Genomic DNA, 20587 nt, shown 5'->3' on the forward strand with positions numbered 1-20587 from the left:
ACTACCTCTCAGGAGGGAAAGTCTCTGAAGAGTTGGGCACAAGAACAACACGATGGTCTAGAAAAGTAATTAAGTATAAATCCTCTACCTAAAACTGGTAAAAGAGGAATTATGGAGGATTGGAGGACAGTCATAGGATTTCTCCACAGAGCTGTGGAGAAAAGGATACCATGTGAAATATTTCAGAAAAGATATCATGTGAAATATTTCCAGAAGCATTTAAGCAACTCTACAGGGCCAGATCCATTTAAGAAAGATCGAACTCTTATCTTTGAGAGTATCACAAGATACTCTCAAGGATAAGATACTTGTGCAAGAGCAAGACTTATCCTTGAGAGTATCACAGATGAAAATAATATTATACATAAGTTGGAGGACAGCAAACCATCTCTTAGGTTGTGGGTAGACAAACAGGCTAATATTTGTCCCCAGTTTGTTTCACTTTAAATGTCCTTTGTTCTTGCAATGTATTCCTGTCTCATCCCTTGGTCCGATTCAGCTCCCTTTTGGCCATGAGATGCAGCACGTCAGTGCACTAAACTATCAAAAAATTTAGTTAGCAAAGTAATTATCTTTCTTCAGAATTGTGGTCTCAACAATGCAGTGAAGGACATCACACTGTGTTTACACATGGAACATTTAGAAAGAAACTACGAGGTGAAGTTCAGAAGAAGCTGGGAGCTCGAGGATGGTAGCAAGCCTCGGCAAACTTGATCACCTACCAGGTGAGTTAGGTGAAACAGCAGGACAGAGAAAGCAAGGGACTGGGTTAGCAATTTCCTTACCAGAAAAAGAAATAGTTTTAGTTGTGGCTTAGAAATAAGGGATTTAATGTCATACTGTTTATTTGTCATCTCCCTTAAAAATTATATTGCTCACTACTAGATCTGAATCATATTCATATAAAGGAAATGAACTGACTGTTAAGCAGAAGGCTGAGTTTAATTTTACAGATTTTCTGTAGGGCCTCAAACTGCAGTTTTCCTACTAAGAAATAAAACCAGTTTTCTTTGTGATCCCTTAACATTTGAACCTGTTCTTGATATTGTTAATAAAATAATATGCAATATACTGTGAAAATAGAGAAATTCAGGTTTTTTCCTATTTTACTTTGTGCCACAAGTGGAATCAGTTTCTATTTTGAAGGTGGTCTAGGAGGACAAGTTCTTCTAGGCTAGCAAGAGTTCTATAGTATCCCTGTATTTATAACAGTATACATTAAGTTTAATGCTCATTCCTCTAGAGAGATGTAAAGAGATGAATATTTGCAGTCATCTGGGATAAAACATGGCATGGAACATGGGATGAAACCAGTAACCTTACAAAGTCCAAACAATCATGCATGCAAGTTACACTGGTATCCAAGCAGAAGTTTTTTTCCCTGTCCTGACAGTTGCTGTGATTCTCCGTACCAGAAGAGGGCAGCCCCGCCAAGGCCTCCGATGGTAACATCTATCAGCCCGTCATCGTTTAAATCCATTTCTCCGTGCACGGACTGGCCAAAAAATTTTACTTTTTCCCCATCTCCACCTGATGCAATACGCTGTGAAATGCATAAATAAGTTAATGCAGTGCACTTTGAAGGGTTTTGTAACAGTCAAGATGCATTTGACGGCAGTCAGATGGGGTTTAGGCTCTTTAACTACGTTAAATTTTCATTACAATACCCCTAAAATAGTTACCATGGTGATGAACACACTATAAATTTTTAGATTGCAAAATATCTGCTTTTCTGGCTGTCCAGAGCATGTCAGAAGGTTTCTAATAAACCCATGTGAGTATATTCTTTAACAATATTAAGACTCATATTCAGTTAAATCAGTATGAGTATAAAAGCATAGAGCAATTTAAAAAAAGCTGTTACAACTGGCCAAGTCACAGCCTCATTCTGTGTTGGGAAGACAGGATTATAAACACTATATACATTAGAGCAGCTGTCAACCTGTGGAGTTTTACTTCATACCTGCGAATATTTTTTACTGATTGCTTTGCCACGGCCATGGTAAATATAAACAGCCCCCCGGTGGTCATCTTCCAAGGGAGAGCCTATCACAATGTCATTGTACCCGTCCAGGTTGAGGTCCTTCACGGCAGCGATCGCGGTCCCGAAGCGTGCCCCACAAGGCTCGTTCTTAAGAACTTTGCAGGTATCCTGCTTTAATGCTGAGCAGCACGTTTGCTTTACGGGTTCAAGACTCATCTGATAGTCAAACTTTGTCTGTGGAAGAACAGATTTAGAGTTTGTGAATTTGCGACAACATCTCAGCCATGCAGACTTGTAAGAGCTCCTGTCCAGAAGACAAATGGATGAATTAAACAGAACAATCACAAACTATTCCCGGTCATTACGTGGACTGCAGAAACTGTGCTTCTACAACTATGATTCAAGTGTTCTTTCTGAGCAGAATGGGGCAATAACATTCTTGCTTCCTCTCCTTCTGCCTCTAGATGTTTCTGCATATTTCTTGAAATTAGAGTTTCACAGGAAAGCACAGTATCATAACAATATTTGAATGCTATTGTAAGTAAACCACTTCATTCTTTTGGGGGTGTAAAGAGTTTTTCTAAAAGCATTCTCTTAATCTGAGAAGTTAGCCAAGTTTCTAATGAAACACAGATGGCAATACTGTTATTGCAGAACAAAAGATAGCATTTCTTTTACAAAGACTGAATTTTGCCCCCAGTAGACACTTACACTGTGGCCTAACACACGCATTCTGATCCAGTGTGTATACTGGACCAAAAACACACAGACACTAGGGCATGAAACCAATCTTTCCCATGAATTCCATGTCAGAAATAAGCAGTAGCAAGCAGTTACTGCATCTCCTTTATTTGGAGCTGGGTAACAGTAAACACAGGAAAAACAAATTTCAAACCCCACATTATTGGAGGACATGGAATTATTGTTTTCTCACCAATCCTATTCACCAGCAAGTTGTTGTTGGCAACATGCATGTAGAGACTGTAAGAATTCCTTGTCAAAAATATCCAGTCTCTTGAGGTCCTTTTCTTGAAATAGGATTTTAGGAAATCATCATTGCTAAGACATATTTTGATAATATGAGGACAGGGAGAGGGAGAGGGAGTATGCACAGACAGTGAAAGAAAAGACTTAGCAAATTAATAAAGTGAAGAGTGTGTGGTATAACCCTCAATCTAGTCAGACATTTAAAAGCTGCTGGATGCATGGGGTTTAGCTCTAGGTTGCTCAGCAAATCACAAGGATACTGGAGATTACACTTTTAGGATGAATGAGCTTTCCCTAATCCATGCAAATAAAAAAAAATGATGAAAAAGTAGTCCTGTAAATTTGTATCATTACCAAACTCCAGTTTATAAGATATAGTACTTATATATTACTTATCTATAGTACTTAATTCTTAATAAGAGTTTGAGAATAGAGTTTAAAATTAAGTCACATTATAATCTCATTTGCCAAAACTATTTTCCCCTATTTTCAACAAGTCATCTTCCCTAGTTCAAATTACTGTGTTTCTTTAAAATAAGGATAAGAAGGCAATAAAGAGCTTGCTCTATTCCTGTTCAATAAAAATCATCACCTTACCTTGTTCAGACTGTAAACATACACTTTCCCTTGCTCCTCTTTCTCAGTTCCCATATACATAGGAGCTCCAACAAGAAGAAGGTCTGTAAATGAGTCCCTGTCGATGTCAACAGTGGTAATAACACCCCCAAAGTATGACCCAATCTGTAGGAAAACACAAAGTATACATCAGAGACAGAGTTAGCAACATCATGCTGCTTTTCCTTTTCAGAGACCTACTTCTTGCTTGCAACATATTAACCACTAGGTATAAATTTTCTTTGCTAGCTAGATTTTTTTTGGTCTGTCTTCGAAGCTTGTTTTCAGTTTTAGCATTTGTTGTCTGATTTTTTTTTATTAACAAGTAGGCCATTCAACTTTCAACTCTTCTGAGTTTGAAAGGATAAAAGGGTGCTTTATACCTGTTATGGGGAGTATGACCTCTTAAAACAGCACTGGAATAAGAGTATCTTGGGGATGCTAGTTTTCTCTTCAATAAACAAGTAAAAAAGCTTGGGCAAAAGTTCTGAGATAGCTCAGTGTAGACAGCCACTCAAGTTATTATTTTCAGAGGAAAAATATTACATAAAGAGATAGATACATTCGTAGATCAGGAGCAAGCCATAAGATTCATCTGATTATAATCACAGATAAGCAAAATACCCTGCACTTCATTTATACTTAACAGGAGCTACAGCCTCCTCTTGTCCAAGATACATCTCTCACAGAGATGCTTCGAGTTGTCCAGATGTCTCAAACCTTAAAAATCACAGAATCACAGAATGGGTCAGGCTGGAAGGGACCACAGTGAGACATCTGGTCCAACCTCCCTGCTGAAGTAGAGTCATCCCAGAGCACACAGCACAGGATTGTGTCAAGATGGTTCTTGAATATCTCCAGTGAGGGAGACTCAAAATCTCTCTGGACAATCCATTCCAGTGGTCACCCACGAAGTAAAGCATTTCTTCCTTATGTTCAGGTGGAATTTCCTGTGCATCACCCTGTTGCCTCTTGTCCTTTTGCTCAAGAGCACTGAGCAGGGCCCGGTCCCTGCTCTGACCCCTCCCTGCAGACACTGACAGACACTGATGGGGTCCCCTCTCAGCTGTCTCTTCTCAAGGCTGAACAGGCCCATGCCTACTTTAGTTCATTGACTCTAAAATGTTTGTTTGATTGAGTGATTGATTAGCTGAGTTGCAGATATCAGCTATAGATGAAAATTAGGTAATCTGAATGCTCCTGAGAGAAGGTGATTCTGCAGCCTGGGGAGATAAGAATAGGCAGGTCTCTCAATTCTCATAAGCATAATATTATCTTAATAATACCATCCTTTATTATGCAATCACATGGGGATTTTTCCTCCTACAGCAACAGCTCTCAGTGAGCTGCTACCCAGTGTAACCAGCAGCCATTCAATACTTCAGTATATCCAAGAAGATATCTTTGAACAGAATCGTGCTTGTCAAAACTCTTTCCTGCCAGTGACATGCTCTTCGATTCAGCAGACAGAAAAAATTGCACTACAGTGATAGCAACAACCACTTTGACACTAGTGAAGATTCAACCCTCAAAGACAAAATTCCCAAGTATCTACTGTACAATCCAATTTGCATTGCTAATTATGCCAGAGGATCTGCCTAACTTTTCCTTCTCTTCTTGCTTACAACTCTCATTTTCATGTGCTCTTCTAATGTGTTCTCATTTGCAATACTTACTGTTTCTTCTGCTTACTTCTTTGTGTGCTAATTGTGAATGTGTACTTACTTGTTCTCCATTTAATCTCTGAATCACTTGCACCTCTTTTCCTTCCATCTTATAAATGATAACTTGGCCAGTGTGATTGTATCGTGGCTGTCCTGCTATGTACAGCACACCTCCAGGTGTCAGTGCTGAATTCACAGTATATCCTAGGGAGCAGAAAGAAATTAAGATACAATACACACAGAATGCATCAGAAATACTTGCTGTGATTCAGAGCCTTTTTAAGGTTTATTCCACAACAAGATATTTACCTCTATTCATGATAGAGAGCAGCAGATAATGAAAATGCCTTTTTTTTTGTTTACAGTCTCAGAGTGAGGAACACCCTTGGGTTATTAAACCTGTTCCCAGGCTGGTGATCCATGTTCACTTTGCCATTCTCACACAGTGTAAGAAATAAGTCATGAATAGCTGGTTGAAAAGCTACTTTCAAAGAACAGTTGTCACTGGCCCACTGGCAAACTCATGGAGTCTTCAAAAAGTGATTCTGGGGCATTTTGAATCTACCTCTGCTCTGTTTATTCTTAACAACATTTTAACAACTTTGGTGAAGGAAGACCTGAAAAATTTGCAGTGAAATTAAAACTGAAAGAGTTTCAAGTTTCATGGGAGTTTACAATCTTAATTTAAAGATTACATCACCATATTGGAGTTGTAATAAAAGGCATTTGGCAATAAAGAAAGTACTTAGGGAAAAACATTAAAATATTGTAGCATTGATTCTTTGTCAATGGAAGTATGACTTCAGTGAGATAACAGAGCAAACAGAAACATGAGGTATAGAGGTATAGAAAGCAAGATCTAGGGGAGAGAGCACTGAAGCTTTTTGGAAGAAAAATAACCTGCCAATATGCAAAATATTATTATAGAAAAAAATATGTTGGTCTTGCTGGTTTTGTCCATTGATTGACAATTTGCTTAATTTTAAGCAAATATTTGGACTTAATATTGTATAAGACTTTTTAACTATCAAGGCATAGAAAAACTTGATAACAATACTAGAGGAATCTGTGAAATCTTCTTTGAACAGATTAAACATTTCTGTTGAGAAAGTCTAGATATACTTAGGTCTGTGTTTGGACTTGTTTTCTAGTTGTAGGAGTTGTTATTTAGTTTTTTTAAAGAACATGAAAATCAGAGAGTAGACATGCTCCCTGGCTCCTGGCAGATAAAATATTCTGTATCATACTCCTTTTGAATGAGCTTTGAGAGACGTCTTGTAGCATTTGTTGAAAGGTGTTGCAAGGTGGGCTATTTCTCTTACCTAGGTAGGCTGCGAGAGGTTCGTTTCTCTCGGAGCGCCTGTCACGGAAGGTGTCATTAGTTGGCATGGAAATACCAGTGTCTTTCACCATCAGCACTGTGCCATTCCAGTCATAGGCTCCAACTGCTCCAAGCATGATCCAATCCTTAAGGAGAGCAAAACAAAAAGCCTGTTCTCTACGTGAATTATCTTTTCTCTGTGTGAATCATCTTTAGACATCCATGGTTCAGGATGCTCACATTTGGGTAATGCTTCCTGTGTGCTTACAAAGTTAGCTTTGCTTTTCCTATTATGGTATGGATCCTAAGATTATAGGGTCATAGAAAGGCTTGGGTAGAAATGTCCTGAAAGATCATCCAGTTCCATCCATCCATTGCCATGGCAGGGATGCCATCAGCTAGACCAGTTTGTTCAGAGCCCCATTCATCCTGTCTTTGAACACCTCCAGGGGTGGGGCATCCACAACTGCTCTGCACAATCTGCTCCAGTGACTTTGCTCCAAGTAAAGAATTTCTTTCTAACACCTAATCTAAACCTCAGCTCCTTTAGTTTAAAACTGTTCCCCCTTGTCCTATTGCCAGCTACCCATGTAGCTGTACCCATGTACCCTTTCTCCCTCCTTTTTATAAGCCCCTTTTAAATACTAGAATGCTGCTCTAAGGTGTCCCTGGAGCCTTCTCTTCTCCAAGCTAAATAACCTTATCTTTCTCAGCCTGTCTTAACAGGATAGGTGCATCAGCCCTCTGGTCATCTTTGTGGCCCTGCCCTGGAACTGTCTTTCAAGTTAAAACATTGCCCCTTTTTCTGTCACTAAGGGCTCTAGTAAAAAGTTTTTACCCAATCTTCTTAACATATTTTTAGGCTATTTTCCTGATAGAAAGTGCCATGGGAACACTAAGTTTAGAGTTCATATGAAGTATATACGTACTTTCTCATGCTTTTGCTGTTCATAAATGTTTTTTGTGTACATTTCACAAAAAAGGTAACTGGATTACAGGACACTACAAAACTTCCAACAGCAAACAGGACTATACAAAGAAATCTGAAACACTTATTCCAAATTCATAGAACCACCAGCAAAAATCTACTTTGTAAAATAACTTCCATTTTCAAACAGTCTGTTTACCTGAGAATAATGAGCACTGAAACCAGCTTGAGACATTTCCATTTCAAAAGAGGAAGCCTGCTGGTCTGTTGTTGCTATTAAACAGAAAAAAATAAGTTTAAAAAATAAATTTGTTCCAATCTCAAAAAGTAACTGAAGAGTGTTATGAAAATGATCATATGATTGTAAAGGATAGCATAATTAATGAATCTATCCAGTGACTATAGTTTACCGTACAGTTTTACAATAAACACAGAAATAAAGACCCATGTTGAATGCTACTATTAAGTACAGGAATTTCCATTTTAAGATCATGTCTCAGAACTTGTCCAACAAAGTTTCTGGGCTAAAACTGACCAGATTTGAACTCAGACTGATGGCAAGTATGTTTGGAATGTCTGATTAATATGGTTAAGCCATTTTCCACTTGAGCTAAGTGAACAATAAAACATCAGCCATGTAACCCTGGCCTTGTATTCAAGCAACTCAAGTTTTGTAGGCAGCTGGAGGAACTTTAAATGAAAAACACTTGATGTTTGTATGAACCTTTGCAAAAACAACATAGAAAAATCTCTGCTGTCCAAGATTCATAAGCCTTAGTGAAGTGCTCAGGAATGATAACCCTGCCCAGACAATTACATGAAGATCTGATTCTCTTAAATTACTTTGGATAAAAAAGTTATCAGGTGATTTTGTACTAGATTCAGTATCTTGACAAGTAATCATATGCTAGTTATTAAACTTTGATGGGATGTTTTTCTTCCAGGTAAACTTGAAATATCATCAGAGAAGAAAAAGTTCTGCCTTTTCCTCTACTTAAAAGAAAGATAAGCAGCCCTTAATAGCCAAGGACTATTTTGCCACTATAAGTGTCCAAGTAAGGGAACTATATTCTGCATGTTGATTCTTCCTTGAGAGCAAGACATGCTAACAAGCAGTGGAGGCAAGCTATGAAATCTGCTCTGGTACTGGTCCAGGAAGTGTTCACAGTTTACTACCAGCTGAGTGTTGCAGCAAGCCTTCAACTGTGGGAATGAAACGGAGCCATAGCAAGCCATGGCTGCATGAATTTCAGGCATCTGGACTATTAAATAATACTGAACTTTTCATACTCAGCAACTAAACCCCAGCAGTTGCTCCCAGGGACATGATGGCTTTCCTAATTTTTGCAATTTACAGCCAGTCGTAGGAAGGAGACATGATCTCAAGTACAAAGTGTTTGACATACGAATGAAGACTATCATGTTTCACAAGATGCAGACGCTTTGCTAAGTCTGAACAAGTCATTTTTAGGCAAAAAACTCTTAAGCTGCACATCTGCTGATAAACAATATTTTCATGCAGTAAAGGATGCTCCTTAATGAGCTGAGAAGGACAGGATTCTCACAGCCTGAGGCAGAGGACAAAGCTGGTACTGTTGGAGTGTGCAGCTCAAAATACTACTTAGATAATGGCCCTTAGCCTAACTTTCCATTCAGTTTTAGACTGCCAAGCATCTTACAAAGGATATTTTGTGAAAAAACATTTGTGCCTGCCTACGGGTTGGATAAAACATAAAACTGCTGTTAAAAGCAACGTCCATGCCATGAGACACAGAGGGATATGAAAAAGATTATGTGTAAAAACTCGCTGGCTGTCAAGCAGGGGTTTTTGTTGGATTTGACTTTTCAAATCTCTCTCAATTTTTCTTTGTATTTAAAGAACCAAAATGAAGTTAAGAAATCCAAGAAAAAAATATCAAATGTACTACTATACTAGCAAGAAGCAATTTAGATTGAGAATTTAAACAGATTCAGATATCAAATTTCAACAAACAAGGTTCTTGTGATGCACAGAAGCTACTATGTACAGAGCTGATTAATCTCCAATTAAACGCATGCAATAAACTGGCTTGTCAAAAGCTGCAGGGCACAGAATTAACCTGCTTGCTTCCACCACCAGAAAAAATGCATGCATGGACATGGTTGTGAATCCAGAAAACTGAAAGGTTTTGGGATAGGACAGGAAACTATGCCTCAAGAATCAGCATAAATTGATTTAGTCAGTATTATCTAATTAGCAGTATTAACTAACTGCTGGAGCAGCTTGACCTTGCTGTGCTTTGACAAAAAGCTAAAATCCCATTTTCATTTGTATTCTGATTCTCTTGCAGACAGATTGCATGACTTCTGGGACTTAGGTTGAGGAGGAGACATTTCATGTCTTATATTGCAGGTGTCTTGTGTAGAAATCTTAGCACATCTCTGAGTTCCTAGAGAAAATCTGCAAACCAAGATGCCTTTAGGCAATAATGAAATTAATTAGATTTTCAAAAACTCAGTCATGCTAGATCTTACATCCTTCATCTGTTGTAACATTATTTAACTTGTTATTCTATATTCATTATAGCTAATAGATGCAAATAACATTTTATTCTGACAATGAAACACTTTGTTTTTCTCACTTTTTTAAAAGTACAAAGGACAACTTGAAGACCAAGTTTTCAATTCCTGTTTTAACAACTATATTCTCATTTAAAGTGCATAATTCTTAGTACACAGTGACTTACAAAAAGAGCACCCTATTTAATTAACTTTGAAGTACTCATTGGCCCTAAGCAGGCTAAACTTTGAGCTTTAGCGAATCAGATTCTTCTCAAATTAATTTGTTGCAAAGCTGAGGAAACCAAATTTTCCAGAAGGTAAAAAAGAATGTATAAATAATATTCTAACAAACTTTTTATTGCTGAAAACTTTAGTTATAGCTGAAATCATTAACATTTGACCAAACTTAATAATACACTAGAAGAATATAAATATGTCTGAGAACTACAACTCTAATGTAAAAAAATTGAAAATACCCTCTCAATTTTGTACATTCAAGTCAATATCTTCTTTTGTTCCAGCTATAAACTACACTATTCTAGCTACTTGGAAAGTTGAAGTGTTGAAAAAAATAGTCCAAATAGATGGATGTTTTCTTTGTACTACATGAATCCCTTCAGAGTTGGCCAGTATAATTTATAACTAATAAACTCTGTCTCCTGTTACCAGTAGTCCTTGAAACAAACAGTGGTTTGGGCAGCGTTGTCTCATTTGGATGGAGAATGTAAGCAGACATTATGAGAGAATGACTTCCCTGTGCTGCAATCTGAATACTGTGAACCTTCCCAAAGGAAAATCATATCTTGTCAACTCTATGCAGTAAGTCCATGCTAATTTGTGTAGCAAACTAATATAGTATAATTAATAATTAACCAAAAAGAGACCCTAAACATTTAGGCAGAAAACCAGATGATCATGGGGTAACTGGGGTACGATCTGGCAATGTTTTTTACCTAAAAGAGGGCAACTTTCTAATTATTGCATTACACCAGTTCTGGTTACTTACCCTTTTAGGCTATTATCTCCACATGCTCTAACTCTTATGCATATAGTCACATCTATATCTACTATTTTGATGCCTTTTATAAAATATTTTTACAACCAGCGCAGAAGAAATAATTGCATAATAAATTTCACACAGCAGAATGCATTTCAAAGGAAGGTAAAAACAGGTGTTTTTCTATTTGTTTCAGTTGTAATGCAGGCATAAAGTAAAATTTTAAATAATGTCATACCTTCCAGGGCAAATATTCTCTCTCCAAGTGCTTCAACAATGGTTAAAAGAGCTAATTCATCTGAGACATTGAAAAAATGCTTTTCAGTAGGCTTACTGGCAATTGATTTTATTTCCTCTACAAATTTCTCAGTACTTAAATTTCCTCTGCTGTAGCTGCCAAGAATCTAAAGAAAAAAAAAAACCCAAAGAAACACACAAAAAAAGTCAAACATATATTTTATAACCTGTTTAAAAAGATATCATTGAGATAAGTTGGCAGAGAATGGTGGAAAATCATATCTAACCTTAATTAGTGTTGTTAAAACCTCTCTCAAACTGATTTGAAGCCATTCTTTCTCAAGTAGAAGAGAACTCTATGATGGGTCAGTTGATTTTTTGAAAATATAATTTGACAGGAAACAAAGCAACAGTGTGGTGTGATGTCTGCTATCCTCAACTGTACTTTTCACCCCTTCTTCACAAAATTAATGTAATAATTCATTCTCTGATTTTTGAAGCAGGCCATAATTTAGGGAAAAACCAACAAAACACTTCCCAACCGAGAGTACAATTACTCTGGTTTCTGCATAACCACCAGTTCTTATCACAACATGCTATACATGCAATTTATGACAAGTGGATTAGGCATAGAATAGTTCTTTATTCTGTGAAGATTTGCCCTACAAATACACATAAGAACAACACTTCTATTCAGTGCTAACAACTTCAACACAATACAAGACTTTAGATTTGGGTTGCAGTTTTAACAACACTGCTGTAACAATTCAGGATACCTCAGAAAAAAACACCTCACTTCTCTTAATTCCCAGACAAACAGACATTTTTCATATGAAAAAGGGCGCCATAGACTAAACTTGATTCGAGAGGGAGACATAAACCAAATTCCTATGCTCTAGCATCTCAGCCCACTGGAGAAATTCATATTTGGTTCTAGACAGGAATTTTATTGCTAAAATTGTTGCAGTGTCAAGGACAACTTTTTCTTTAGTTATCTCTAATTTTATGAAGAAAACCACTGAAAATCTGTGTGCTGCTGGACTCAACTTTGTTTTATATCTTTCCTTAAATAAATTATAACATCTTTCTTTAAATTTCATGGTTTCATATCACCTTATTTTACCAAAAAATAAGATAGCAAAACAAAGAAAGATAGCAATGGAGAGGCAACAACCCAATGTCCCTTCAAAATTAACACCAGAAAACAGAAGATTCGTGTATAAAATACACCTATATGGTGCAGTATTAATACCAAATCCATAACTAATACTTTCATATTTCTTTATATGGGTTAACTACTATTCTCATTCAGCTACTGTTTGGCATGCTTGGCATGAAAATGACAGCTTTAGAGTGCAAGCATACAACACAGACATAATGAACAAGTATTTTTTGATGGCTTACATTTGCTTTTTTTAAAAATAGGTATTGTTTCTGTAGAAGTTGCCTAGAATTGTATTACTCCCTTTTCTCAGTGTTGCTTTTAACAAAAAGGATTTGACTTAAAACTGTCCCTCAAACTCTTCCTACTTTTTCCTCACACAGACACACACATCATCACAAGGAAGACAGCCAAATTGCTTTTCTTATATGCTATAAAATCAGAAAGCAAATTTTTAATGTTTTTTTTTAGCTTTTTCCCCTCTGAAATAATTATATTTCCATAAAGATTCTGTGAAATGAACTTATAAAACTGAAATTACATTTAGAAGATGAAACATGCTTTTAACATTTTGAATTTTCCCATTAAATTTCACTCACAGCAATAGCAAATCTCTGAATGTTTTCATCTTCACAATCATCAATCACTTTTTGCAATCTGTAGTTGTCATGTGATTCCCCATCAGTCACAATAACCATTACTTTTTGTACTCCTCTTCGTGCACCGTGAGCTTCAGTAAAAGCTTCTTCCCTAAAGGGACCATAAAGTGTTTTGGAGAAAGGCAATGTCAGCATTTAGCACATGCATCATATTTGCATAGCCAACCATAAACTACAAGATTTTATATTAACTAGGAAGCAGGAAATGGAGATTAATGCTAACCATGAACAAATACAAACAACTGCAATTGGAACTTACATGGCAGTTCACAGCCAAAGTTTCACAAGCATTCATTCATCATGCACTCACTTGAGAGCAATAGCAGAAAATACAAACCTGGATAGTGAAAAATTCTTCCCCTTTACAAATAAACTTCTGGCACTTGAAAACAGCTTTTAGCATCTTAAAAAAACACTCAGCAAACACCCTACCTTTCCAAAAACCCATGCAGAAAAACCCCCACCTAATTCCACCCTACAGCAGCACTTCAAGTGGTCAAACTATTTACTTAGCTATCAGCACATGTCTGTGCAAGTATGTTAATTAACACTGTGTGTTGGGGACGTGGCAGAAATAGGTTGGAGGCAAATGGAGGCAGATTAGGGCCCAATCTGGTTGCAGATGGGCAAACAGGCTCTGAGGTTTTGGGCAGCTGTTCCCACAGACTCTAGACCTAACAAGGCAAGGCTGGATTAGGGCTTGGGAGGAGAAGGAAGGAAGCAGGGCTTCCTCTTTTCAGAAAAATACCACAGAATTCTAGGAGTGGCCATATGAGTGAAAGCTGAAATTTACCACTGAAAATGGCCAAGGGGGGATGACTGTGAGAACAGAGGAAGCTTTTGATGACAGTTTCTGTATATACAAGCCTGCTGTAGTTTGTGGTACACAGGGGCTTTCTGAACTAGATGTGGTTTCTGAAAACTTGGCAATTCTCAACCGGCTCTGCTTCCATGAACTTGTTTGGACTCCTCAAGCTTCTACTCATATCTCAGGAAAGCCTTAATATAGAGGAATTCAATTGTACACCATATCAAGAAAACTTTGGTTAGATAATGCAATTGTTCATCAGAAATATGCTGCATATTTCATTAAATGGTTGTTTGTAAAGAGTGAATGCAATCTTTTGTAGAATAAAAGCAGGCTTTTGTGATGGAAGAAACAGACCCACAGAAGGAAAAAGTTACCAGGACAACATTGTACAGTTTGGAATTTTCTGAGAGATTTATATTTACTGTCTGTTCTATGAAAGTCAGATTTCATTTTTCTCATAAAAGAAGCATTTCCAAATATTGCTATTACTACAACAGGTATTTAATCTCCCAATGACTGAGAAACTTTACAGACTTAGGATAGAAAATTTTTAGGCCTTCTGACAAGAGTGGGCCCAAACATTGTAATATTCAACAATATTCAGAATGAAAACAAATTAGCATTAAAAATTCTATTTTTTTTGTCCTCTGAAAAACTTGATTTTCTTCATCCCTCTACATACACAGTTCCTATCTGCTCTATGTGGACATCAGATAGCGTCAGCCCTTTGCTTAGGCCTACAATATTGCTCCACATCTATTATATTTTCCTAATTCCCCTGCTCAGGGGACAGCTCCCTTTGACACTCAATTGCTTTATGTGCTGGATAGAGTCTGCTTATTCACCTTCCTCACAAATGATGCTAGCTTAGCTGAAATGAAGTCAGGCATTAGCCGCACCATGTTTTTAACACATGAAATCAGAAGCACCACCCTGCCCTGTTTGTTTCTCCCCGCCAGGTGCAGGCAGCGCCCTGTGTGCATACCTGGCTGTGTCTATTCCCAAGGCTGTCATGGTTTGCGTGCCGCCCCGCTGGCGGATTCTCAAGGCTGCAGCCATCACATCTTCTGTTGTTGAGTATGTATTCAGGTAAAATTCATGGACTACTGTCTGTCCATACTGAACAATTCCAACCTAAAACACAGAGTTCATGTTTAAAATCAATGGCCCTTAAAGAAAACATCCCAGCATCTTGCAGTAGGGTCAATGTCTGTTTGTACTTACAGCCAGGAGAAGGATTGAACTCTTTGTGTTTCCCTCAGGATGAAACACCTATATGAGTTTGAGCAAGACTAGCTAGATGACAGTCTCATGAAACATTTTGAAGTTTCTAAATTGCTTTTATTTAAAACTGGAATAAAGCCAAAAGCTGTCTCTAGTCCTTGGTTTTCCTGGCTTGAGGCCATCTGCATGGGAGCTCTGCTCTCCTCTAGGCCAAGCAGACCAATGCCCAACCACCAGTCACAACTCCTCAAAAGTGTTTTCCTTATGGCATACAAAGTCATGGCTCAGTCACAACTCTCTGCATTCCACTCAGATATAATGTTTCTATATCCAATAGTTTATTAACTCTAAATTTAGCCTGGAAACAGGAAGACCCAACTATTCTTATCTTGATGAAGACAGCAGGGACATCCATGACATGCATGTTCTCCCAGCAGAAGTCAAAGTACCACCTGACAAGTACCAGAGGGTAAAACATGAAGGAAATGGTGATTTTGGGATGGGGGAGGGTAACGTAAAGCCTGTAGATGACCCCAGCAGAACACATCTTTATCTGGAAGATTAACACATGGGATTGTGCAATAACCACAAAATGTTTGAGGAAACCTGCTGCAAAACCAAGAATGGAATAAAAAGATGAGCTATATTCTTAAATATTAATTATTTTCTCCCATTCATCTCTGTCAGTTTTAATATTTTGGCAGGTTCCTGACAGCTTTTACTGGGAAGAAGCCACACAATGTTCCATTAGCATATTTCAATTTTATGTTACACATGGCAATTTATAGGTGTTATTTAGAAAAATGCACTATTGCGTGGCATTTATATCTCACTCATCTATTATTAAAAGCACTCTAGCATTAAGTTATTGAAGATCAATAAGACCTCTGGGATGTTTCTGCCATCATTACTTTAGAAGTGGCATAGTATGTATTTTACAGTTGCTTTACAGGGTTTTTTTAAGGTATTTTCATAGCCTCTCAGCTTCTGCAAAGCAGAAGGGTTAGAATTGGATAAATATTTCACAGTAAACATCAGTAACATGATCATTATAAAATGCTAGTTGCAAATGATTATGGGACTATAATTATATTGGCATGTGATAGCAAAATTTATTCCACTGACTTTCCGTGTCTTTTTGAAAACACAGTCAAATCTGTAAGGACTAATGTAGGCTCAAACTTATTACAAGTTGCTGCCTTTGAGATATTTGTCTCTTGGAGGTATGCCCTCTTCCATCGGCAGCAGAGGGAATGCAGAGGCTGCAGTGTTCCTGTGAGCAGAGGGCTATTAACCCTGCCCAGTGTTTACAGAACCAGCCAGGGCACACTCTGTCTCATCACTCAGAACACTCATGTGGCACTGAATAAACTACAACCTGAAGATCAAATTTTTAACCCCTTCCTTCCAACGCAACTACTCTGTGGCATGCACCTAAAGTGACACGCCACAATATGTGAATAAGATATTGTTAATCTTTTAAAAAGACATCTGTGAACTGGTGATGAACAAGAGATTTGCATCATGCTTGATTTTCTGGAGGAGGAGCAATGGCCTAAAAATTCCAGTGTCATGCACCAATTGGAGCCAGAGACCACAGTATGCTGGGAAGCTGTTTGGTGTGGATTCATGGCTCCTTCTCTGCAGCTTTTGAGGTACCAATAACGAAATAATCTATTGACTACTGCCAGTGTGAAAAGCATCTGCCAGTCCTTCATGATTCTAGAGACCCATTCTGGTGTTGTCATTTTCCTAAAATAAGATTACAGGCTGACATTGGGTAGTATCATTTCCTGTTTGAAAGGAAACGTCCATGATCACAGCAAGTACACATTTTGAGCATTTCCTTCTCAGGAAGTGAATGGGAAGAACATCTGAGTCTGAAAACTGCACTGTGCAGCATAGCTTGTAAATCAGGAAGGAAGGGGGGCTTATCTTATGGGATACAACTGTCATGTGTGACCCTTCCTTAGCACTAGCTTTGAAAACACTGATCACCATCTTCTACATATTCCATGGTATCAAAGATGAACCATTCCTCAATAAAAGGTAACAAAAAGCCTCTGAGAAAATGCTGTTAGGCTTCATGTTCTAGTCTCCTACAGGATCATAGGATGATCACCTTGCAAAATTAGAGTTATATTCTATTAGAAACCAGTGAAGGTTTGAACTTATATAGCCTTTTCATCTTATGAAAAACTGAAAGTGACACATCTACATGAGGCATATGTGCCTTTATGGGACTCCAGCAAGGCCCTAGGATTGATGCTTACGGGCATTGTATGTTTTGATTTGCTTGTTTAATTTACATTTGGAAAATGCAATAGTGCTACACAGAAAGACATAATTCTGCTCTACTCCAGAGAACCTATTATTTTTCCCAGCATTACTGACCATAATCTATTGAACATTCCTGTAATTCTTAACTTTATGTTCCCTTCCCTAGCATTCCATGGCTTTTACATTACACAAGGGAATAATTCTTTAATTGTCCCCAGTTCCTGTGAAAAGTGCTGTACAAGAGAACAGGCAAGTGATGGACTGTTCTACTTTGGAACAAAGCAGTTCTCAGGGCTATGATTTATTGTTGTCCTATAAATGAATACAGACCCTTATTTGGAAAGCACATTCTGGCTTTCCCAATAAATTATTAAGCTAATCAATTTGGCAAAAACCAACAACCAAAAAAACAAAATGAAAGGAAAACCATTTGGTACATGAAATCATATGTCAGAGTTTTCAGCATTGGGATGTGGAGAGAAATCAGGAATATTTTTGGATGTACTGATACTTAAGGTAAGAGAAAAGCAGAGATGCCTTGGGAAGCATTAATGGATAATACCTTTTTTCATAAGGAGATCTTTTTAAAGGCATCTGAACAACAACAATAAATTAATTCTCCCACATTTTGTTTACTTCAAGACACAAGTTACTTGTAAACTCTCATAAGACCTTTCCTCATCCTTAAGCTTTGTAATATCTCTTAAATACAGTTCTGTTCTTGTGAAGACAAAACTAATCATAAGATATGACTTATTAGTGTACTGATACAGTCCCTTTGGAGACACAGTAAGGCACAGGCTAAAGATATATAACAGCCTATGCCATATAATAATGTAAAAATAGAAATGGTCTAAAGATTTCTGAAGGCCTTTCCAACATAGCTTTAAAGCTAGAAGTGAACTTATTCAAGTATTCTGCTTTCTTTTTTGAAAGAAAGAAAAGAAAGAAAGAAAATTGAAAGAAAGAAAATTACTTTTGAAAGAAAGAAAATTACTCATACGTAAATGGTTAAAAAACCTACCCCTCCATAGTAAAAAGATAATTATCTCCAAAACAGTTAAAAATGAGGCAAAAAAAGGCAAAGAGAAATATCTTGATTTTGTTCCTACTTCTACTATTTCTACACAGTTCCTCCTTTTTCTACTTTTGTATCATCGCTTTCCATTTGCTTTTTTTATCCCAAAACTCAAGATATGCATTTTAATCATCAGAAGGGAGCTTTAGATTATCTGGAGAAGAGAAAGAGGAAGAGAAGGAAAAAAAATACCATAAACTTTGACTTTCTGCATCTGAAAATTCAGACTTTAATTTTTAAATTTGCCAAACATGGGACACTGAGCAATTTCTCTCAACTTGCTACAAGTCTAATGACCATTCTTCATTAAGGAGGTACGTGGGGGAAAAAAATCTCAAAAGCCTCTAATCAAAACACAGTTTTGAACAAGTCACACCCAATCTGCTAAGGAGGTATTTTGTAATCACCTCATTCCTTTCCTGTGCAAAACAATCTTAAGTCAGTGAAAGTCCACTGATTTCTACATACAAAGTAATAAAAAATTAAATTGGAAAAATCAATTTGAAAAGACAAAAAGCAAATTATTCTTCCTATGCTTGTCTTCTGGGCTCCCAGAGGAGAGGGAATAAATAAGTCTGCTCTGTTGTTTCTCCTGTTCCCTATTGTATAGTTATTTAAACATTTTTTCTGAGAAAGCAGACGGAGTGGGTGGGGGACAGAGTATAAACTCATTACTAACTTCAGATGCAGCCGGTCCCTGAGCAGGGGGCTCAGAGGAGAGGAGAGAGATGAGATGTGCTCTGGGGAAGGAGGAAGATAAGAGGGATTGAGAAAACTCCGCCGAGCTTCTGTCGTCCACTTCCAGCCTTTCAGCCTCTCTCCTCCTTATCCCGTTCTTATCTGCCTCTCAAATGTTTCTGCTCTGTAGCAGCCAGATGCCAAAGCTGACGTCCTCAAGTGAATATGTGTACGTGTGAGAAGAGGGGTAGCTATGCCAAGCTGTGGGCACAAGGGATTTTGTAGGTGGAGATGGGAGGCTGCAGGAGTGCAGGCCAGAGAGGGACCTATTGTGCGCCAGCTGAGCCACACAGAGGAGGCAGTATTCCAAAAGTGAACATAACAGAGGTGTGGCATTGTAAAAATTTAGGAGTTGCTGGGTAAGGAAGAGGAGTGAGGGTGCAGTGGAGTTGATTGCCCTGCTTACCACTCCCATGAAGACCTTTGGGCAGGAGACAGTGATGATTTCCATGCAGCCAATGCCCCATACAGGGAAGTTCAGATTTAAGTATTTCAAAGTGATACATGTTTGAGTAATCATCCGTTTAAGGGAATAGAAAGAATTTTGTCCTTTCTGCTGAATTTGACAAAGGGTTTTTCCCTCTTCCTCACAATATTTGAAGAAGAATGCGTTTAAAATAACAGGATATGATTGCAACATTGAGAGTTTATAAGTTATTTTATCGGCCAGTGTTAGGTATAGACAGCAGAGGACCTGGGTGGTAACTTGAAAACCTCAATTAACATGGAAAATTACGGATAACTCTCTGCAGACAGAGATATCCTTTATATCATCTCACAGTCTCCTTTGTGAAGGCAGGACCTGAATGTTAGCAGCTAACCCAAAGTTAGTTAGTTAGCAGCAACCCAAAGTTGCAAAACTGCCTGTAGCTTATAATTTATTACAGGAGGCCCTGGAAAACCCTTGATTTTGGGAGGCGGAAAATAGAGAAAGGAAGAAACAGTTTCTTCTGTTTCTGTGAATAAAGCTTTTTGTGTTAATATGTATCCCAGACTCAATTGTTTTCCCCTTCCCAGAGTTCTTTTAGAACTGATATTTACATAATCTGTTAAGCAGTGTGTGGGACATATGCCAGATCCTCAGGGGGTAATTGGTCATAGCTCCATTAATTCTGATGGAATCGCATTGATTTATAGCAGCTGGGAATTTGGCCCTCTCCACTTATTATATAAATGCAGCTTCTGCCATTAATAACATGCAGCTAAACAGCCACTCGTTAATTAGGATCTCAAGGTTTAAAAGCTGCATGCCCAATGTTCCACAGTACTAAGACCGCTGCTCCAAAAAGCTTACAATCAAAAGCTGTCCAAACCACGCATGTGTGCCTCAGAAGAGCAGAAATGACCTTTGTGCAATGAAG

The 20587-nt window shown here is 37.8% G+C and overlaps 1 protein-coding gene across 1 annotated transcript in view; it reads right to left on the bottom strand.

Annotated features, from left to right (window-relative positions):
* Positions 1-20587, bottom strand: part of ITGA1 (integrin subunit alpha 1) — a 73178-nt gene that overhangs the window by 19613 nt on the left and 32978 nt on the right. The window contains exons 7-15 of the mRNA XM_059492715.1: positions 14892-15040; positions 13036-13186; positions 11276-11441; positions 7699-7772; positions 6573-6717; positions 5312-5454; positions 3569-3712; positions 1964-2218; positions 1413-1543 (exon numbers count right to left, since the gene is read on the bottom strand). Coding sequence (XP_059348698.1) covers positions 1413-1543; positions 1964-2218; positions 3569-3712; positions 5312-5454; positions 6573-6717; positions 7699-7772; positions 11276-11441; positions 13036-13186; positions 14892-15040 — 1358 coding nt within the window. The remainder of the gene's footprint in view (positions 1-1412; positions 1544-1963; positions 2219-3568; positions 3713-5311; positions 5455-6572; positions 6718-7698; positions 7773-11275; positions 11442-13035; positions 13187-14891; positions 15041-20587) is intronic.

Source organism: Ammospiza nelsoni, chromosome Z (assembly GCF_027579445.1).
Source record: "Ammospiza nelsoni isolate bAmmNel1 chromosome Z, bAmmNel1.pri, whole genome shotgun sequence".
Taxonomy (NCBI): Eukaryota; Metazoa; Chordata; class Aves; order Passeriformes; family Passerellidae; genus Ammospiza; species Ammospiza nelsoni.